At 40.0% G+C, this 22,616-nt stretch overlaps 1 protein-coding gene across 3 annotated transcripts in view; it reads left to right on the forward strand.

Moving 5' to 3' along the window:
- RYR3 (ryanodine receptor 3) overlaps positions 1-22,616 on the forward strand; it is a 547,436-nt gene that overhangs the window by 257,268 nt on the left and 267,552 nt on the right. For all 3 annotated transcript variants that reach the window (XM_080659255.1, XM_080659256.1, XM_080659257.1), the window contains exons 10-12: positions 1,027-1,183; positions 11,510-11,683; positions 15,369-15,490. In XM_080659255.1, coding sequence (XP_080515381.1) covers positions 1,027-1,183; positions 11,510-11,683; positions 15,369-15,490 — 453 coding nt within the window. The remainder of the gene's footprint in view (positions 1-1,026; positions 1,184-11,509; positions 11,684-15,368; positions 15,491-22,616) is intronic.

Consider the following 22,616-nt stretch of genomic DNA (forward strand, 5'->3'; position numbering starts at 1 on the left):
GAGATGGCTGGTTTAAGGAATACTGGTTTTAAGGAGCACCCACTTATTATCTGTTTGAGGTATTTACATTATTTTTCCAGCACTGTTCAAAGTTACACTCTCATTCCCAGGATATTAGCCCGTGATTCTTACTTACTAGACTGTTATAAAAAGTCAAAATAAGTATGTATATAGGGTGCTAGTAACATGTGTTTATTTCCCTAGCATCCTAAACATGAAGAATTTAAGTATTTTAACAATGTAATTTGGATTCGCTTGTGCTCCAATGAGTCGGATAAAGAGAAGAGTTACTTTAAAATTTTTCATATGTATCTCTTAAATATTTTATTCTAACTTAAAAGATAAATGTATTGCAGGTTATTCAGTGGATAATTTATCCCTGAAACTTTTGTTTCGTGCCAAACTTTTTTATGTAGGACCATTCTTATACCAATCATCCTGCTTTACTTTTCTCCCATAGAATTTATTGCCTTCTAATATAACATAATATTAATTTATTTATCAGGCTTGCTTATTTTCTCCATCTCTCTGGCAACTGTACGCTGCACAAATAGTCCTACTGTTTCTCTGAAGATAAGATTCTTTGTGGTAGAAAAATGTTCAAGTTTAGATGGCACATTTAGAAAGGCTTTGCTTTCCCAGAAGCAGATTTCCCTTGAAAGGCAACCTTCCCATTCTTTTCGTGGTTGGTTTGTTGTTGTTGTTTTGTTTTGTTTTCATTAAGAAGCTTCAGTAGAGTGAAGGAAAAATTGAAAGCTTGGAACTTCCAGTTACATTAAACTATTGCCCTGCCCCAGATCATGTTCCTTGTTGGAGTTCTTAAGAGAGGTCACAAGGGAGCACCATGCTTTGTTTTAGGCAGACAGGAAATCCTAGAGCAAACCAGGAGACTGGTGCTTTGTCCCATAGGGGATGAACCCCAGAAGGGTTATGAGTCTGCTAGCATGTGTATGAAAGCACAGGATAAATGTTGAAAAGAACTTATCTTTGTGTAAAAGCAATTTCTTGTCTGTTTCAACTGCCCAGCTGGAGTGGCAGTAACATCAAATGGGGCCAGGCTTTCCGGCTGCGGCATCTCACCACAGGACACTACCTGGCCTTGACTGAGGACCAAGGCCTTATACTGCAAGACCGGGTAAAGTCAGACACCAAGGCCACAGCCTTCTCTTTCAGGGCATCAAAGGTAAGGACTGATGAAGTGAACTTTGACCTTGTTCTAAAAGCAAAAGTGCTGAACCATCCAGGTAGAAATCTGACTGAAAAGAATGTAGGCTGGAGCAAGCTACAAATGGAAATTAAACCTATAATAATCACCTCCTTTCTGTATCTGTTGAATTGAGTTCATAGAGGAATGTGGTACCTTAGATGTAAGTTGACATCTTAAGAGAGACTTTAAAAGAGAGTGAAAAGTAGGAGAAAACAAAAGGATCACAGGGATGAATGTTCTTGCTCAGAGGCTAATGGAAATACTGCTTAACACTTCATTGTAAGTAGTTTTTAATACTTTAAGTCACAGATTCATTCCTATACAGCAGTGGTAACATACACCTATGAGTTTCAGTGCTACGTTTGTTTGAATCAAGGAAATTATTTCTTTCAGAAATATTTAGAGAAGGCATAATTCTGGATGTGGCGTTCTTTTTTTAAAAAAAATCATTATTGTTGAAAGTATGACATAGGTCCCCTTTTTCCCCCATTTACCCCACCCCCACCATCCAATCCATGCCTTCTTCACACTATTGTCTGTGTCCATGGGTTATGCATATATGCATACAAGTTCTTTGGTTGACCTTTTCCCAGCCACCCACCCACCCACACCTGTCTTCCCTCTGAAATTCGACAGTGGAGATGACATCTTCTTACAGTTATTTGCATTATACCAGGTTACCCATACCTTTCTCATCCTTTTCCTAGGTCATATCTTCTTTCCATATCTCTTAGCTCTCACCTATTCATCCCCAACCTTCATTAAGAGTGAACCTTGTGTTAGTTAGCTTAACCCCAAACATGTAGCTTATGCTATTTAACATGTTTATGGAGAATTATTTTTTAACTTCTACCTTGAATGTTCAGTAGGTTTTGACTCCTCATAACTCAGAGGATCTAGTTGGATGGTCAGAATGGTGGGCTGAGCTAACTTCTGATGGACAGTTGGATGCTCGGTTGCTTTATGATTGTTTTGGAAAGATCATCCACGCATAAGAAAGGCTGTGGATGGACGTATGCATATTTATCAGGGAGTCTGCTCCTCATGAGAGGATAGCTCAACATCTCCGTGGGGAGCTTCATCTCTAGTTTCACTCCTTGCTCTTTTCTGGAAACAAATCTTGAATTGTGTTCTCAACATGATTTTAGAAAAGGGTTATTGATTATTCTGTTCATGTAGGACTCAGTGTGAAGCTGACAGCCCAGTTTTCTATGGGCATCTCTGCCTCCTAATGAATCAGAGGAGGACAGGCTTTCAGCACTACCCATTTTTTAGCAGGGGGCTGAGACTTGTTTTCCCTCTTTCCACAGTCCTATAGTCTTTTTAGGCAGCAAACCTCTTAGCATACATATAGGTTTTTCTCCCCAAAATTGCCCTATATCTAAGTTAGGCTTTTTCCATACCATATTTCAAATATTTAAAAATTTGAGCTTCCTGCCTTAAATTCCCCACCAACATTACCTTCATTTTCTGCCTCTCTTTCAATGGTGTGTTGGTTCCTTGACTTCATTCTCGTTTTCTGAGCACATCTCTTTCATGCTACTCTCACTTTTGTTTGTTTAAAGATTCCCAGCACAAGAGGATTTTAAAGATAAATATATAAACATTTTGGCCTCCAGGAAGTGGTTTAGGGTAGTACAGTTTGCTTAAAAAAAAATCACTGAAACAAAGCAATGGAAAAGTCCTAAGAACAGAGATAAACAAGACCACATTCTTCCTTAGGACACAACTGGGACATGGGTGTCAGGTCTGGGGTGAGAGTGGGTGAAGGGGGTTGGGGGAATGAAAATAAGAAATGATTCATCATGGTTGATGTTCAAGTAAATGCCTTTCTAAGAATGGCTGCTTGACTTTTTTTCTTATTTGAACCCTCTACCCCAGCCTCCTCAGCCCACTGTAGATGTGCTGACACTGAACTTTACCATTTCAGAAAAGGGCTCCTCTATGATAGCAGATGAGTCTGGTGGCCTTCCAGGCAGCTGGCAAGATCCTGTTCCAAGGGGACTCTGTATCCACTCCTTTCTTGGTCAGCCTTGTGGAGCATGGCTCAGCGCTATGCCCTGGTCTCGAGGGAAATCCAGAAAAGCTCAGAGCACCATAGAGAGTCCTTATAATGCTCCTTCCACTGGGCACCACTCTGGCCTATGATCACATTCTACCCTCAGAACGCTCACTGCCTATTATCCCAAGTCCCTTCATTCCCATGCACATGGAGACAAGCAGCCGATGGCTGAACATTACTGAGACACCTCAGGGGCTGCCAGCATAGCAGAGCTGGATGTAAAAGTCACCCATAAGTCACATCGTCCTGTGCTTGGTAGTGTGGCTGTATTTTGTTGAAGTTACTATGTTAGAGGTTTTAAATAACTCTCAGTGCAACAGTATTACCTTCATTCTAATTTGAAAGGAACTAACATTAAAATGGCCTATGCTCTGTGCAGGCCAAGATATGGCTGTGTTCCCACAGGCGATCAGGGCTTCTTTGGGACATGGTGTGAGTATGACATTACCTGTGAAGCTACACAAAAAGAGAGAATGTGTGAGGGACACACAGTTCTGCCTTGTACAATCCAGAGAGCTTCTGGGGAAGAATGCTAGCGATGCCTTGATTTCTCTGGGCCTCCAGCTTCCTCCTTAGTGAATGTGTCTTACCTCAAAAAGTGCAGGCTCTCCTCTGTAAGTGGGCTCTCCAGTATGCTTCCTCTCTCTCTGGGAAATAGTCATTGTCCCCCACAGAAAGAAACTATGGTCTTATTTTTCAGTGTTGTGAAGGCATTGACCGTCTTGCCAGCTTCTGCCTATTCCAGGTGTTATGTGATAGAGACGAGAGAGTGCTTCAGGCTTGGGTGGTGGTGCAGGGGTTGGGAGCACTCATTGGACAGGATGGGAGGTAGAGCTAGGGTGCATTGTTGCCTTTGTTAATGGGGTTGGGTAGGGCATTCTTCTGATCCTCTCTGCTTGTTGGAGAATCTAGAAGACAGAAAAGAGACTCCCCGAGGAGCACTGATGGGGCTCATGTGTTCTGGGATGACACTAGGTTAGCTGGACAGTGAGTCATTCGGCAACAATGTGCTTCCCACTCCGTGCTTCCTGTCAAGTGGCCTTAGCCTGTGACAGCCGTAAGTACTTATTTGAGGGCTTTGGAACAGCTGCAAGTGTGTTACCATACTTAGCAAGCTGCCCTTATGAGAAAGATGGCAGGTGTGGCTAAGCCTTAGTGGAAGGTGATCAGACCAAACAGCTTCTAGTCATTGGCATGGCCTGGCTCAGACAGACTCAAACTGAGGTCTTTGAGCAAGCTATGTGAACATACAGGGTGGGGCAAAGTAGGTTTAGAGTTGTTTGTATGGAAAATAATACACTAATTAATAAAATAATAATACAGGAATAAACTCGGTTTCATGTACTCACAACTGTAGCCCTACTTTTGCCCCACCCTGTACAGAATAATGAGCAGAATATTATTCTGCTCAATGTTTTTTCCCATGTCCATGTCTGGGATGATCCAAATCAGACCAGAAGTCTGGGATGTATTGTTGCCTCCAAATTGCAGCATCAAATGTTATTCCTGTAAACTGGAAGGGGTATGGGAAAAGATAGAGTGTGGCCTCCATGTTGCCTAGATCTGGCCTTGACCCTCATGTATCATATGTGAGATCTTAATCGAGTTGCACCTTATTTGAAGTCTGTCATAAAAGATTAAGATCCCACCCTTCCATCATGCCTATTGCTACTCACTCACCATTGCCTTGAACTCTATTGTACTAAATATTTGTCAGTCTTCAAACATGCTGTTTATTTCTCACCACCAATCTACACCTAAGATGCTTTTTACCCCTCCACATGCCTTCATGAGTGAACTCCTCATCCTTCCAAGGTGAATGTCAGATGCCTTTACAGGAGAAAAGCTCTCCCTTGTCCTCCAGTGGTCCCTGTTCCTGATTCTATTACAGCCATCACTACTGGCTTGTTAACCAGGAGCCCTGGATTACAGGACCACACATACCTCCCCCTTAGTTCTAACCTCGGCTACCAGCACAGTGTGAAGCATGTATGTTTGAAAATTGTGAAGGGACAGATGAATATGATCACACATTAAAACACAGAGTAAAATCCATTTTATTCTAACCCCTGCCATCTTCATAAAAGTATTCTGTCATCATGGTATAATCATTTTGGGTCATAACACTCTCTCTACAAATATTGAGGGAGAAAAGATTTATTATTTTGAACATCTCAGTCACATTTCTATGAATTTGATTTCACATCATCTTCCCATGCTCTCGACATTGCAAGGCTGTTCTCCAGGGATTGTCAGAAAATGTGATTTAATATTTACTCTGGCATGGCAGCACTGTCTATTTAGATGTCATGTCTCAGCATCAGTTTACAACACTGAATTCATTTCAGAGAAGGGCAAATTAATGTTCAAGCAAATCTTGAATAAATGACTGAGATAGAACCTCAAATTGTGCCTTTTTTATTGCATAAATGCATAGAGTTATCACTGTTCCCCATTAGAGGACATTTTCCCTCAGTGTTTAAAAATCTGAAATTCTCTTTCATCACTATTTAGCAAATACCTACTATGTGCTAAGCACTGTCTTCTTCCCTGCCACCCATTGCTCTCTCTGCTGGGTGTGAAAAGCTCCCTGCATTCTGGATCCTCAGGTACCTTTAACCTCTGTGACCCGAAACAAATGGCAGCTGGGCTCATGGTCTCCCTCTCAATGGAAAGGTTGATGCTGAAGTACTTCCCTTGTGCCAGGCTCCTGGCATGCTGTTTCCTCACCACCCTGTCATATGGAGAAAGAGAGGGTATGGAACAAATGAGGGAGGAGAAGAGGAGAAAATTTACCTTAAGATCCAAACATCTAAAGACAGCACCATTTTCTGAAGTTTTATTTTAAATAAATCTACAAAGAATTTTTTTTAATTGCGGTTTCCCCAGTTTTTACTGTTCAAAGTGGAACAAATAAGCAGGAAAACCATGGGCTTTGAAGTGGGAGAAATCTGGCCTTGAATTTTGGTTCTGCCATTTGCTGTTCAGCCTTCATGTTCCTCCCTATAAAAAATGGGGGTAAAGAACTGTGTCTTGGAGGATTGTTGTGAGGATTCGATGAGACCAGGAAGATGACCTGTGAGTCTGTCTCCTTGGGCATGAAATATCAATAGTGCTGCCTACCTGACGGGGACAGGAGGGATTAATTTGCAAGGATAGAGGAAGGAGCTCAGCACAATGACTTCTACTCATTGCTCCTTCACAAACGAGGCAGACACATCCACTACTTCTGCATGCAGAGACCCTCCCTTGTCAGCCACCCAGCAGAGGCTCTGCAGCCAGCCAGACTCTAGTAGTGTCTTTTTAAGGTCATTTGAAGGTCAGAAATTCAGAAAAGGACTATATTGGTGGAGAAATGAATCCAAAGGTGATTTCTCAAGTATCTCCAGAGACATCTTGGAAGGAGTGGGCTAAACAGGGATTTCTTGATGGCTTACTCCAGTACCTATGAATGGGCCCCATCTTCCCATATCTACTCTTCTTCTGAAACATTTCGAGTGCTTAGTCTGATGGAAAGGAACTTTGTTGCCCTCTGTGGATACAGATGGGTTAACTGTGTCAAATAACAAATTTTACCCTAATTAATACAGATGAATTAGGATTTTCTCTGTTCAAGATCTCATGCTCTTTACTAATGCCATCGCTGACAACTCACTCATTTCTAGCCTTGTTTCTTTTCAATCCATTATTCACACAGCTGCTGGAACAGTTATTCTAAGATGCAACCTTTGTGTTATGCCCCTGCTTAAAATTCTCAGTAGATTTTATTACCTACACTGGCTCTTCCAGAAAGGTGTTCCAAGCAATAATTCTATGACAATAAAATTTAATGCTACCTTAAACAGACTTCAGCAGGTTTTTTTGATTATTTTTGTTGTTGTTTGCTTTTTACTGTAGGACTCATAAGACTCCATATTATACTATCCTAAGGTTCCCTTTGACTTCTAAAAGAAGATACCTTATTTGTCCAATATCCTCTTTTCCCACAGAAAGTTTGTTGACATTGAGAAACATGAACCTATAGTATAAAGTTCATAGTCCTTGTTCAGGTCTCTTTCAGGACTCCCATCTTTGTAGAATGCCATACACTTCTATATCTCTTTTCTCCTCTCTCTCCTGGCTGAGCTCACATCAAGTGTCAGTCTTGAATAAAATCATCTATAACTGCCCAGACAGTCTGAGTTTTCTCTCTTCCAACCTCCTATTAGACATTGAATATAAACCATATCACCTTATCTGTATATATAAAAGCCATATATAAAAGCCAAGCAACTGGAACAACCAGTCACTATGACCCGCACTGTGGCCAGCCAACCAGCCTGATCAGGGGCAGGCCAGCCAGCCAACCTCCCATGTGCCCTCCCCCTGGCTGGCCTGGCCCCAATTGGCCTCAATTGGGGCAGGCCGGCTGGACCCCACCCATGCACAAATTCATGCACCAGGCCTCTAGTTGTCATTATAAGTTCGTATGTACAACTCCTAAAGTTTAAACAAACCCAAAGCCATTTTTCATAAAATAATAGCATATATTTTCAACTTATTCTTTATAATCGCCTTGAAACAACTAAAACATTAACATAATTGATATGTATCTATGATAATGGTAACAATTCAAAAAAGTATGTTCAACTGACAAATGGGCTTTGGATTTACACTTGATTTTGAATTCTGTTTCACTACTTACCAGCAACTTGTTCAAACTCTGCAACCCTCAGTTTCATCATCTGTAAAGTAGGAGACATAAAAACAACAGGGCCATTGAAATGTTTAGTGAAAGTGTCCTTAAAGTGTCATATATAATACATACCACTTTGTGGGTCCTTGATAAATTCACCTGATGATGATGTCATTGTGAAGTGCTTAGCAAAATACTTTATTCAAAGTAGGCACTAGACAAACACTCATTCCAGTTTTCTTTCTTATCCCAGAAAGCTTAAATCAATCTGGAGAGCAGCAACCTAGTCATCTAAACCAAATATTTATGTGATAATCATGATGTGGTCATAAGCATTTCCTTAGTAAGCTCTCAATGAAAATGGAAATAATGATTCTTTTTATCCTTCAACACATATTAGAATAAGTAACCTGTTTTTTCTTGGAATCTAACACAGGAATTATGGTGCAGATAAACAGATAGACAAATTGATGCCCACAGACCAAGAAAACAAAAGCAAATTATTTGCAACCTATTTTAAGCAGAGTATTGTGTGGAATACAAAGACAAGCAAATCTCAGTCCTGCCCTTGGTGAGTTTTCAAAGTGGCAGGGGACAGGGAGTGTGCCAGCAAAGGGCTCATATTGCAGAAGATGGTAAAGAGTCCTGAGAGAGGTGAAGGAAGCTGCCATAAGAACAGAGAAAATCTAAAGAATCTGGGAAAGACTTGATGGATAAGAAGTGAAGATGCAGAAGGGAGGCAGGGGAGTTCCAAACAGGAAGTATCATGTCAATAAAGACCCATAGGAATGGAACACTTCACATATCAAAGTACCATAGGCCAATTCAATTAAAGTATATGGCGTATGAAAGTTAGAAATGAGAATTGTATTCTGTAGGCACTAGGGAGTTATTGAAAGGGAGTGATTGGATTATCCCTCTCCTTTGGGAAGGTTCCATTTCCAGGAGTAGAGTGAGTACATCTGGGGCAGTGGTCAGCAAACTCATTAGTCAACAGAGCGGCAAACCGCGGCTCACGAGCCGCAGTTTGCCGACCACTGATCTGGGGCATGTTCAAGTGAAAACAGAGAGGGGAGCATTAGTTCGTGCTTGAGTCAGAAGGAGATGCCCAGTCTGCTGTCCACCAAACCAGGCTTCTCTTTATTGTGGACTACTCCCTTTCCTTAATGATATGTCACTGTTGTTGTTTAGGTTTCAGTTGAGTAGGCTTTAGTGTTGGTTTATCTGTGTGTGTTAGATTTTGTTGTTGTTGCTCCTATTCTTTTAAATTAGAAGCAGCCACTGCAGTGACTGTCATAAAATTTGGGGAGTTGATGCTATTTTGTAAAAGCAAAGACACAGTGAGACACTTCATTCTCTATATAATAATGATCCATTTATTTCAGAGACTCTAGAAAAAAATCCTAGATTTTTTTCATTTGGCAAAGTCATATTTAAATAAATGAACAGTGAAAAAGAAATGAAAAGTCCATCATCATGGACAGTTTGGGAGCGTACAGTGTTTTAACTGTGAGCTCTTCGAGATCAGTGTAATAATTTACATTTACCTGTTGTAGATGTATTATTTTTATTTTGCTGCACTGCCTATGGTTACAGAACAGGTTGGAGATGAAAACTTGACATACTTAAATCTTTTACTGGCCTGAGTAGCTACAGAATTATGGGTATTTCTGAAGTGGAAATCAAGTATTCACTGTGTTGTTATTTTTATTTAGAATAAATGCGCTCTTAACCACTTGCCTATAAAGAAATCCTAATATATCAAATTCTGTTTTCCCATTAGCTTTTTTATTGGAAAGCAGGAATAAAATCAAAATAAGTTTCTTTGGAAATGTTTGTGTTGAGAAAGAAGTCATATTTAACAATCAGCCAATGTTTCAGCATACATTTAAAATAAGAATTTCTTGTGAAGTGTTAACATTGCTCAAAATGATCCTGTAAATATGTGAAAAATAACTAATTTTAGTTTTATGAAGGTTTGAAGGAAAAGAAGTAAGGGCTGAAATGAAAAATATGTTAGAAAGGGAGTATGGGAGGGAAAAGATCATCCAAAGAATTTATATGCATATATGCATAACCCTGAACACAGACAATAGTAGTGTGAAGGCCTGGGGAGGGGACAGGAGCAAGGAGGAGGGGGTCAATGAGGGGCGGGGGGGAAGGGGACATCTGTAATACTTTAAACAATAAAGATAAATTTTAAATATATATATTAGAAGAAATTACTCAGATACATATTCTTTCAATATATGTTTATTAAGTAATTGATAGATGCTGGATTCTCTGGACTAGCCCTTGATTTTTTTATTACCTTGCAAATGGAAAGTGTCATCTAAACAAGCACATTTACAATTAGAGTTGCTAATTGCTCAGTAGAGGAATGAGACTGTGTTGGGGACATACAGAAAGAGAGAATAACTCTGCCTTTAAAGAGAAGGTGGCATCTGAGCAGGGTATTGAAGGGTGAGTAGGAGTTGAGAACAGTGGGAAAGAGCAAGTCTCTGGAGCTGGACTTCCTGGTTTAAATCTTGGTCCTTTCACTCATTATTGAGTGACCTTGGGCAAAGTATTTACCTTTATTCTCTCCTCTGTAAAAATGGTATAATATTTGTAGCTACAACAGAGGCTGCTATGAAGAGTTAATATATGTAAAGAATTTGGAACACTGCCTTGCTCATGGTAAGAGCTCAATACATATGTTACTCTGTTCTATCAGTAAGAATGAGAATGGAGTTGTCACAAGCAGAGGGAACAGCACACAACATTTTTTTTCTGTAGAAAAAAGGTCCAAATACTTCCTAAGCTCATGGCTTTTGCAAATAAGTAATTTAATACAGAAATAGAAATAGAGTAGAGCCACACAGGCCCTTATTGATGAAGAGGGGACAGAGTTACCATACATGGGTCTACTTCCAGACTCATTCTGTGACAGGAACCTCAGGTTGTCACCATGGGGACCCCTTGATCCACGCTAACTCCTTTTTTCGTAAGTTTAGTGAAACAGTGTCAATGTAAGAATGAAACCATGACCCCAGCACACAACTGAGAAGGCCATAAGTGATGGGCATGACAATTGTGCCAAGTGGCCCCACATGCTCGAGAAGTCTGCTTTCTCTTCTGACTTCTATAAGTGATATTTTTAAAGTCCCTGAAGCATTTATATAAGATAGCCATTAAAATTATGGAAGATACAAAACTTTATGAAAGGAAGTTAATTGACCAGTAAAGAGTTAATTATCAAGATAAGTCAGGACTATAAAAGTAGAAAATATAATGGATAATTATATAAAATCAGAACCAAAGGGAGACCTACCAGCCATCTCCTTTTCCCATAGACTTAAATAATCACTAAAGTAACCAAAACTTGAAACCATTGATTTTACAATTAACAGCAGATAAGGGAAGCAGGCGCTGCTGAAATCCTGGCTTGGCCAGAAGCATCATGACGATTTTGGTAATCAGTTTTATGGCTTACAAATTCAGCATGGGTGATTTGTTTTCTGTGTTGTGTTTCTGTTTAATCAGACATGCCTGCATTTGTTTCTTTTCATTTTCTGTGAAATAGGAAATCAAGGAGAAATTAGATTCCACTCACAAAAGAGATATAGAAGGCATGGGAGTTCCAGAAATCAAGTATGGAGATTCTGTCTGCTTTGTCCAGCACGTAGCCAGTGGTCTGTGGGTGACCTACAAAGCACAAGATGCCAAGACATCCCGCCTTGGACCCCTGAAAAGAAAGGTGAGGAGTCAGAAAGGCTGTCCAGAATTGTTTTACACCGAGGTGGAAGCTACAGGGCAAGAGAAGTGATTGTGAGAATTGGGTGAACATGATGTATGTTTAGTTGCTGTTCTGTGACTGATTATACAGGCTAATTTCATACTTTGATCTCATATTCAGTGCAAAAAGAAAAGAAGAAAGTTAAAGAGCAGGCACATATGTGAGGAGCGGTAGAACTTGTTCAATGGACTCTAAACACTGCACCAAACGGCTTTTGGTGGTACAGTGTTTGGGGATTAACCACATCATTGCTCCCTCCATTTAAGTGGATCATTGAGTTATTGTGCAGTTTTCGTAATATAGAGGCTAAATAGAATCTCTACAGAGAAAAAGCAAATGCATGATAATAAGCCCACAGGAACCAATATGCAGAGAGGTGAGATATTGTGGGATGATGCATTCTCCACAGGGAATGTATCCTGATCTGAGTGGTCCATCATGCCTGTTATTATGGGAAACTGGCTTGGACACACACAGCATCTTTTTTTTTTTTTTTAACCAGGAAGTCAATTGCCATAAGAGAGTTTCTTTTGATGGGAACCAGAAAATAAATGCCAAGGACACGATGCTATTTTTTTACTTGGAAAACCCTCACAAAACGTGGGATTGGTTAGTCAAGGAGTCCTAGATGAGGTTCTAGATGGTATTATTAGTTCAGGTATCCCAGCCCAATGTAGAGATAATGAAAAGTTTAGTTTCCCAGAAAGTTGATGATGATAAGAGAAGAAGTTGGGAGCAAACCATAAGGTAATAGCTTACTTTTGCATAAAATAAAACATACCAGGAAAATATACAGAAAAGAGAAACTAAAATGATGAAGAGGAGATAGAAAAGAGAATAAATAAGAGGCCATACAATAGCTTGTATGAGCCCAGCCCTTCCTCTGCAAACAATTTTAAAGGCTGGATAAAACACAACCAAAATTAAGTGAACCATTTGAATGTTTCAACTACCAGAGCACCCAGGACATGAGCACTAAAGATCCCAAATAGAGTGTAAGTGCATTAAGGTGAGCCCCACCTTTGTCACCACTTCACCTGGTGTATTTGCTGAGTTGCAGCACCAAAGAATGGGGTGTGTGCTAGCATCATTGGGATGGAGAGACAGGTTAGGGACCAGGTCAGCCAAGGTTTCTGTGACTTGAGGGGCCAAGATTGCAGAATGGAGGGAACTGTAGAAACGTGAACCTGAAATTCTACCTGCAATTTCCTCTGGGATCTTGAGCTGCCTGTGAATGGGCTGTGAAGCTAAGACAGCAGACAGACAGTGGCAGCTGCGAGAGAGAAGAGCAAAGCAGTGATGTGGACAGTATGGCAGTACTAGGGAGACAGAGGTTGGGGTTCAGGGTCCCTCAAGTTGGAACGACCCTTGAAAATACCATTTAAATTTCAATTAAATCTCAAAAGGGCTCTATTCTGGGAACAAGGACTATACCCTAGAAATAAGGGCAGATTTAAAGTAAATGCTAAAAATCTATCTGCCCTACCAACCTAACAGAAAACTAAATCCTCTACAGAGTATGATAATATCACCTAGAGCCTCCACAAGTTTTCATACCTACTAAGATAATAGTGACATTTAGAGAGAGTGGACTATATGGATCTTGGCTATAACTCTGCCTGGGAGGGGACATACTCAAAGGACCCTGTCAGCTAGGAGAGATCCCAGCTTGTGGTATGGAATTACTATGCCTGATCCTGCCTTTCTCTCCCAGAACCATAGTCCCTAGGTCCACTCAGCTGCTGATATGTGCAGGTGAATTTGGCAGGTGCTTTCTGAAACTTTCTAAGTGGTAGTGTAATGCTCAGCCCTTGACATTTGGTGAGGAATAGGTGAAGTTTCCCTCTAAAAATACAAAGGATGTCGATCTCTGTGTTCAGCATTTTATGACACAAACAAAACAGGAACCTAGGAAAACCAATGGAGAACAGACATGGTGAAAAACTTCATGAATGGTAACTTACCTTAAAGGAAATAGCCTCTCTCCCATTCATATCTCAGGCTTGTGCTCTTTGCTATTGGGCTATGGAATTCCCCCAAGAAAAAAAAGGACCTTAGGAGCTGGGCTGCAGAGATCCATGGGGACATAACAACAATATGCTAACAGCTGCATCTCCCCATTTCTCATTACTTTCTTATTTGGCTAGTCAGCTGGAATGTGTTATGTGAACAAGCAAAACCTAAGGATTTGGGTCTGTCGGGACCAGAAAGCTGGGAATGAGGCCAGAGTAAATCTAGTGGCAATGCTTTGTCAAATCCAAATGCAGCACTGTTAACCAGTTGCTGGGAAGTTCTGGCAAATTAATGTTTTGAAATGGTGACTCCAAAGGGCATCCTTTACTGATGCTGGAGCTATCATATGTAGATGGGATGCAATGTATTTTTACGAAAAGAGAACATGAACTCTTGCAAGCCAGTATTCTACTTCCTGTGTGAATTCATTCTATCCGGACATATTTTCAGAAGAAAAAACATAAGGAAGAGATTTTCACATGGGAAGGAAAATAAGTTGTTTCTTTGTGCTAAGAATGAGAAAGACCAAAAATCCTTATTGTAAAGGTATTTTCTAAAGCCATATGAGTATTTTTTATTTGACATATAGACTGACTAATCTATCCACTCCAAATCACCGAAGACCTACAAATGGTCTCCCTTCACTTATTCATTTCAAGAGGAAACTATGCCAGGAACTTGAATCTTGAATCAAGATCTGATCCTCATTTTAACTAGAATCAAACCATCCCAGTTAATATCTGCACATACTTGACCCTTTTAGGGAAAAAACTACTGACCTCCATACCAAAAGCTGCTAGCCTTACCCAAAAATTGTCATGATGTCATTAGTGATCAATAAGTATGCTTAGCTTCCAGATAACCAATCTGAGATACTGCCCCTTATAACAAACATTCATTGAGTACCTCACATTCTAGGAAACATACTAAATGATTTACATGTAAATCATCTAATCTTCCAAACACCCCTTTAAGATAAGTCCATTTGCAGATGGTAGAGTTAAAGCAGAAAATGGTTAAGGAACTTGCCTAAGGTCGCACAGCTAGGAATTGAGTAGCAGGACTAGAACTCAGGTTGCTGATATCAGAGTCTATGCTTTCAGATCTCTCAAGCCTCCCTGAGAAGCAGATACCACCTTGAGCTACTTCCCCAGTTCTACAGTGAGCCAACCCTACCAGCCTCTCTCTCCTTCAGGAGAGAAATGCAAGCCTGATCCCAGCAGAGGGGTTTTCTTTAATGTGTCTTTCTTCTTTCTCAATTTATCTCTGAAAGATAAGTCTCTAAAAAATTACTTTTTCAATAGCCAAGAGTAAGGTTTTGTGTTCACTTTAAGAGAAGTATATAAAGTATTTTTTTATCCTTTCAAATTTACCGTCTAGGCCCAAGGAATTTATTATAATTCATACCACAGTGACACATAAAATTTTATTTTCATCAGAGAATCATGCCTCAAGGACAATTCTTGTCAGTCCTAGGGCAAAATAACTTTGTTAATGTCCCATTTTCAAAATGGACCTGAGGGAACTTGGTTGGGGAGAAAGAGGACAGGGGTGGAGGGAAACGCTGCAAGAAATGTTAGCTGCCCAGCTGTGGAGTGTGTGTAACCTGGACCTGGTGTACTTTGCTCTGCAGGTCATCCTCCACCAGGAAGGCCACATGGATGACGGATTAACACTACAGAGATGCCAGCGCGAGGAGTCCCAGGCTGCTCGGATCATCAGGAACACAACAGCCTTATTCAGCCAGTTTGTAAGGTATGTGCGGCCCTCCCCTTTCTCAGTTTCTACTCTATGACCTTCCAATCCCACCTGCCCACTTTCCTTTAACACTGTGAGTGTTTTTAGGAACTAATTAAACACTAGCAGAGTTTTACCAAAGAGAGCTTGGGACTGCAACATATTCCCCATGCAGGTGACCTCCTACTAGCCTCTCTCTTTGCCCAACAAGTGTCCAAACCCCATTGGTGACTCAGGGTGTCATGAATACCCAAGGTCTTCTCATGGAAATTAAGTGAAAGAGCTGAAGTGCTCTAAGTATTAGAGTGTTAAGAGGAGAAGAGGGAAAAGACATAAATCCACTCCCTGCTGCTATTTAGAAAGGCTTTCTACATCATTCAGAATCATTGCTATAGTTTGCATTCAAGTAAATTTGTATTGGAAGCTTTGAATTACCCAGCTATGACTGGGACTTAAATGGGAGAGGTAACTGAACTGCCTGCTTGGATTATAATCCCCCAACCTCAACACTGCTGCCAAAACAGGGCTCTGTGGATTGTGTTCACCGACTATCACGAGACAAGCACTCTATTGTAAACAGTGTTCCAAGCCACCCTTCTCTTGTAGGCAAATATCTCTAAAGCCAAGAGAGTTTAGATTTCACATGTGAATTTGCATAAAATGAGGGGGGTGGGAATTATACCTTTACTTTCCTTCCTGTTGAAACAATGTGATCCAGGGGATGTGTGCTAGGATGTAAGCTAAGCTGCTGTTACAGTTCAGGATAAACTTTCATTTCTCTTTAAAGTAATATTATAGGGTAGGTGAGTGTTTTAAGGGAAGTGGTCTGGATAATGGGGCTCAGGTTCCTTCTGTCTTGCTACTTTGAAGTTTCCTACAGGCTTTTGTCCCTGGACCAGCACAGCAGCATCACCTGGGAACTTGTCAAAAATACAAGTTCTCAAGTTTCACCCCAGAATTACTAAATGAAACACCTGGGAGTGGTACCCCAGCAAATATTTTAATAGGCCCTCCAGCTGACACTGGTGCATGCTGAAGTTTACAAACCACTGCCTCAGAGTAGAGGTCTTAACCTTGGCCACATATTATATTCATCTGCAGAGATTTTAACACCACGAATTCCTCAGGTGGCACTTCAAACCAATCTCTGGGCTCAGATCCAAACACCAGAGTTTTGTTTTGTTTTTTAGATTTTTTTAAATGTATTTTTCAGTTATAGTTGACAATATTATGTTAGTTTCCAGTGTATAACATAGTGATTAGATATTTATATACCTTATTTATATACCCGATAAGTCTAGTAACTATCTGACAGAGTTATCACAATATTATTGACTGTATTCCTTGTGCTGTACTTGAGATCCCTGTGACTATTTTTTAAAATATTTTTATTGATTTCAGAGAGGAAGGGAGAGGGAAAGAGAGATAGAAACATCAGTGATGAGAGAGAATCATTGATTGGCTGCCCCCTGCACGCCCCCTACTGGGGATTGAGCCTCAATGTAGGCATATGCCCTTGACTGGAATCGAACCTGGGACATTTCAGTCCTTAGGTTGACGCTCTATCCACTGAGCCAAACCAGCCAGGGTTGTGACTATTTTTTATGACTGGCATTTTATACTTTTTAATCCCTTTCACCTTTTCTACCCAACCCCTTCCCATCTGGTGACCATCAGTTTTTTTCATCTATATCTGAGTCTGTTTCAGTTTTATTTATTTATTTCCTTTTTAGCTTCCACATATAAGTGAAATCAGATGGTATTTGTCTTTCTCTGACTGATTTATTATACTTAGCATAATACCCTCCATGCCTTCCATGTTGTCACAAATTACAAGAATTCATTTTTTATGGCTAAGTAATATTTCATTGTGTATATGTACCACTTTTTCTTTATCCATCCATCTATCAATGGACTATTAGGTTATTTCCATTTCTTGACTATCTATATATATATTTAAAAGCCAAGCGAATGAAATGACCAGAAGAACTAGAATGACGGTCACTATGATGTGCACTGCAGCCATCCAACTGGCCCGATTGGGGGCAGGACCAGCCAGCCAACCTGCAGCCCCTTCCCCTGGCCCCTGATCAGCCCCCCCACCTCAATCAGGGGTAGGGGCTGCCAGCCAACCTCCCACAGCCCCTCCCCCCACCGTCCCAGCCCCAATAACCCCCAATCAGGGTAGGACGGCCGGACCCTACCTGTGCACAAATTCATGCACCAGGCCTCTAGTTGTAAATAATACTGCAGTGAATATAGTAGTGCTATATCTTTTTGAATTAACAAACATCATCTTTTAATTAAATTACCCCATGTGATTCTAATATTCAGCCACAGTTGATAACCACTGGCATGGTATGTTTTCTTCATCTACATCATGGGTGGGGAAACTTTTTTCTGCCAAGGGCCATTTGGATATTTATACCATAATTCACTTAATATAAATTTATGTTACTATGAAAAAAGCTCCTAGGTTTATTGAATTTTGAGTCCCACCTTCAGTTGCCTTGGCAGAGCCAGAACAAATGATTTTGCAGATCTTATATAGCCCACGGGCCAGACATTCCCCAACCCTGATTTACATGATCAAAAGTCACTTACCAGCACCATGTTTGAAGTGTCTCCTACAAAAGGGGGTGGAAAGAGAAAGTGGATGGCAAGATATTTCTTGCTTAAAAGATATGACCTTAAAGTAGATTACTTTATTTTTAAGTTTATTGGCTAATACTTATTCACATGGCCACACTTAGCTGCAGGGAAACTGGGAAATATAATCTCTGGTTGGTGGCTATATACCCAGCAACTCAGAGGCCGTTACTAAATCAGAGAAAGGAAAGTAGGCAATGGAAGTATTCCTGCCACAGGGTAGAACTAAGGCCTGCAAGTCAACCATCCTTTGTCTGCTTTTGGCTCTGTCACTGGTTTCCTGTGATCCCTGAGCAAGATGTTTCCTCCTTTCTCTGCTGAATTACATCTAAGCATGTTTCCCTTCTTCAAATAAATGGTATAAGGCTGAATGGCTTGGTACAGGCAAAAAAGATAGCTGTACACAAACATGAGTTTTTCATGTAGTCTAGGCTATTACCAGAACTGCCACTTTGGAAGCAGACAGTTTTATTTATCTGGCCCCCAATTCTCTCAACCCCTGTCCCTATATCTTTCTTAAAAGTTAGTGGCCCCTACCTCACACATGTACCAAAAATAATAATTCAAAATGGATAAAAACCTAATTATAAGACCTAACACTATAAAATCTGGAAAAGAAAAAATAGGCTTAAATTTTCATAACCTTGGCTTAGGCAGTGGTTCCTTCAATATGATACAAAAAACAAAAGCAACAAAATAAAATAAATGAATTGGAGTTTATCAAAATTAAAAACTTTTTTGCTGTGAAGGGCACCATCAAGAAAGTGAAAAAAATCCCACATAATGGGACAGAATATTTGCAAATCATATATCTGATAAGGGACTTGTATCTAGATTAAAGAACTCTCACAACTCAACATTAAAAAGACAAATGGACCAATTTAAAAATGAGCAAAGGATGTGAATAGCCACTTCTCCAAAGAAGATATACAAATGGACAATAAGCATATGAAAAGATGTTCAACATCATTAGCCATCAGGAAAATGCAAATCAACACTACAGAGAGTTAACAACACTTTATTCCCGGTAGAATGGCTCTAATCAAAAAGACTGTTAATAAGAAGTATGGGACAGGATGTAGAGAAATCAGAACCTTCATATACTGCTATGGGAATGTAAAATGTCACAGCCACTTTGGATTCTCTCAAAAGGTTAAACATAGAGTTACTTTAAGACTCAGCAATTTCACTCAGCAATTTCCCATATGTCCATGCAAAAACTTGTACACAAATGTTCAAATCAGCATCATTCGTAATGGCCAAAAAGTAGAAACAACCCAAACATTTAATTGATGACTGGATAAATAAAATGTGCTATACCCTTACAATGGAATGTGATTTGTCCATAAGAATGAATAGAATACTAATAGACACTACAACATGAATGAACCTTGAAAACAGTATGCTAAATGAAAGAAGTCAGTCACAGGTGACCACATATTACATGATTCCATTTATATAAATGTCCAGAACAGAAAAATCTATAGAAATAGAAAGTAGATTTGTGATTGTCTAGGGGTAGTCACCGCAGACAAGGGGAGTGACTACTAATGGGACTGGGGTGAGGAGAGAGCTGGTGAAAAGGTTCTAAAATTGATTGAGGTAATGATTACACAACTCTAAATTTACTAAAAACCACTAACCCTTTGAATTATACCCTTTTGATGGTATGATATGTGAATTATATTTCAATAAAGCTGTTATTTTAAAAAAAAAATAAGTGGGAGTTAAATGCCTGACAATGAGAAAAATATTTTAAGCAGCTTTATTTGGCTATAATTTATTATGTATCATAAAATTTATTCCTTTGAATGTACAAAGCAGTGAATCTTAATAAATTTACAGAACTGTACAACCATCACTACAATTCAGTTTTAAACATTTCCTTCACCCCAAAACAATTCCTTATGTCCATTGCAGTTTATACCAGTTTCCACCCTCAGCCTTAGGCAACCAGTGGTCTATTTTCCATCTCACTTGATACATTAAGTCGATAAATTAAATCATACAATATATGGTCTTTTGAATTGGGCCTTTTTACTTAGCATTACATTCTAGGGTTCAACCCTGTTCTGTTATAGCTCATAATGGCGTTCTGTTTTTTTATAGAGCTGAAGAGTATTCTTCTTGTATGTGTACCAGATATAGCTATAGATATAAAGGTACATCTATAATAATAAAAGTGTAATATGCTAATTAGACCAGATGACCTTCTGGATGAAGTTGGGGCTGTGAGGGAAGCCTGGGTCCTGGGTGCCCGCTGATGGCCAGAGGAAGCCCAGGTCCTGAATGCCAGAGGGAAGCTGGTGCTGGCAGCCGGGGGAAGGAAGGCCTACTCTTGCATGAATTTCGTGCATCGGGCCTCTAGTATACACCTAAATATATAAATGTTTGTATATGTATGATTGTGTGTATAAATATAGAAGATACATATCCTATATAATAAAAGCCTAATATGCTAATGATATTGGTCGGCCATTCAACCAATCAAAGCATAATATGCTAATGATATGCTAAGGCTGCTCAACCGCTCACTATGATGTGCACTGACCACCAGGGGGTCAACCAGTTGCTATAACATGCACTGACCACCAGGGAAAAGACAGTTGACCAGTCACTATGATATGCACAGACACTCTGAATGGTAGGTTAGCTTGCTGCTGGGGTCCAGCTGATCGGGACTGAACAAGATGGGCCGGACATGCCCTGGAGCCCTCCCGTGGCCCCGCCCCAGCTGGCCAACCTCCTGCATCTCTCCCTGGCCCAGATCATGCCCTGGTGGGTCCCTCAGACTGGCCTGCGGGATCGGGCCAACTGGCTCTCTAACATCCCCCAAAGGGTCCCAGATTGTGAGAGGGTGCAGGCCAGGCCGAGGGAGCCACTGGTGCATGAATTCGTGCACCGGGCCTCTAGTATGTATATATTTATACATATATGCATATATATTTAGTTATTTATAGAGACAGAGACCGACATACTTCACATTCTGTTTAATTCATCAATTGAGGAAAAATTGGCATGTTTCTATTTTTTGGTTATTATCAGTAATGCTTCAATGGATCTTAGTGCAAAAGTTTTTTAATATATGTTTTCATTTCTCTTGGGTAAATACCTAAAAGTGGAATTGCTGAGTCATATATAAACTTGTGTTTAACTTTTTAATACTTTTGTGGTAAAATATACATAACAAAAGTTACCATTTTAACCATTTTTAGTATACAATTTAGTGGCATTAAGTGCATTCAAATTGTTGTGCAACCATCACCATTATCCATCTCCAGAACTTTTACATCATCTCAAATAAAATTCCATAACAATTACTCCCCTTCTTCCCCTCCTTCCAGCCCCTGGTACTTTCTATTTCTATGAATTTTACCATTCTAAGTACCTCATATAAGTGGAGTCCTACAATATTTGTCTTTTTTGGTTTGGCTTATTAACAAAAATGTCTTCCGGTTCATATTGTAGCATGTGTCAGAATTTCATTACATTTTAAGGTTGAATATTATTATGTTAATAGAGGCCCAGTTCATGAAATTCATGCATGGGTAGGGTCCTTAGGCCTGGCCGGCAATCAGGGCCGATCTTTGGGGCAACTAGCAGGGTGATCGGGGCCCAGCTCGCACCCACCTTAGTTGGCCTGATGCTGCCCGCTTGCCAGTCCTGCCCCTGGCTCCTACCGCTGGTCGGAGCCTGCGGGCTGGGAGAAGTTCCTGCATTGAGCGTCTGCACCCTGGTGGTCAGTGCGCATCATAGTGACTGGTTGTTCAGCCAGTCATTCAGCCATTTGGTCAATTTGCATATTAGGGTTTTATATAGATAGATATATAAATACTACATTTTCTTTAGCCGTTCATCTATCAGTGGACATTTGGGGATGTTTAGTTTTAAGAAACTGAAAATTTAGTTTTCCAAAGCAGATACACCATTTTACATTCCATTCAGAAATCTATGAAATTCCATTTTCTCTGCATCCTTGCCTGAAGTTGTTATTATCTGACTTTTTGGTAGTAGTCATTCTAATGGATATAAAGTGGTATGTCATTGTGGTTTTAATTTCCATTCCCAAAATGACTAATGATTTTGAACAACTTTTGATGTGCTCATCAGCTATTCATATATCTTCTCTAGTAAAATGCAATCAAGTCTTTTGCCTACATTTTTAGTTGGGTTGGTTGTCTTCACATTGAGGTTTGAGAGTTTTTTGTATCTTCTGGTTGTTTTTTATAGATATATGATTTTCAAATATTTCCCCGTAGTTTGTGGCTTTTCTCCTTATTTTCTTAGTGGTGCTTTTTCAGCATGGAAGTTTTAATTTTGATGAAGTCTAATTTAACTTTTTATTGTTTGTTTATGGATCATGCTTTCCGTGTCATATCTCAAACTCTTTGCCTAACGCAGTGGTCGGCAAACTGTGGCTCACTAGTGACATGCGGCTCTTTGGCCCCTTGAATGTGGCTCTTCCACAAAATACCATGGCCTGGGCGAGTCTATT

This window comes from Plecotus auritus, assembly GCF_963455305.1.
Source record: "Plecotus auritus genome assembly, chromosome: 1".
In the NCBI taxonomy this organism is placed as follows: domain Eukaryota; kingdom Metazoa; phylum Chordata; class Mammalia; order Chiroptera; family Vespertilionidae; genus Plecotus; species Plecotus auritus.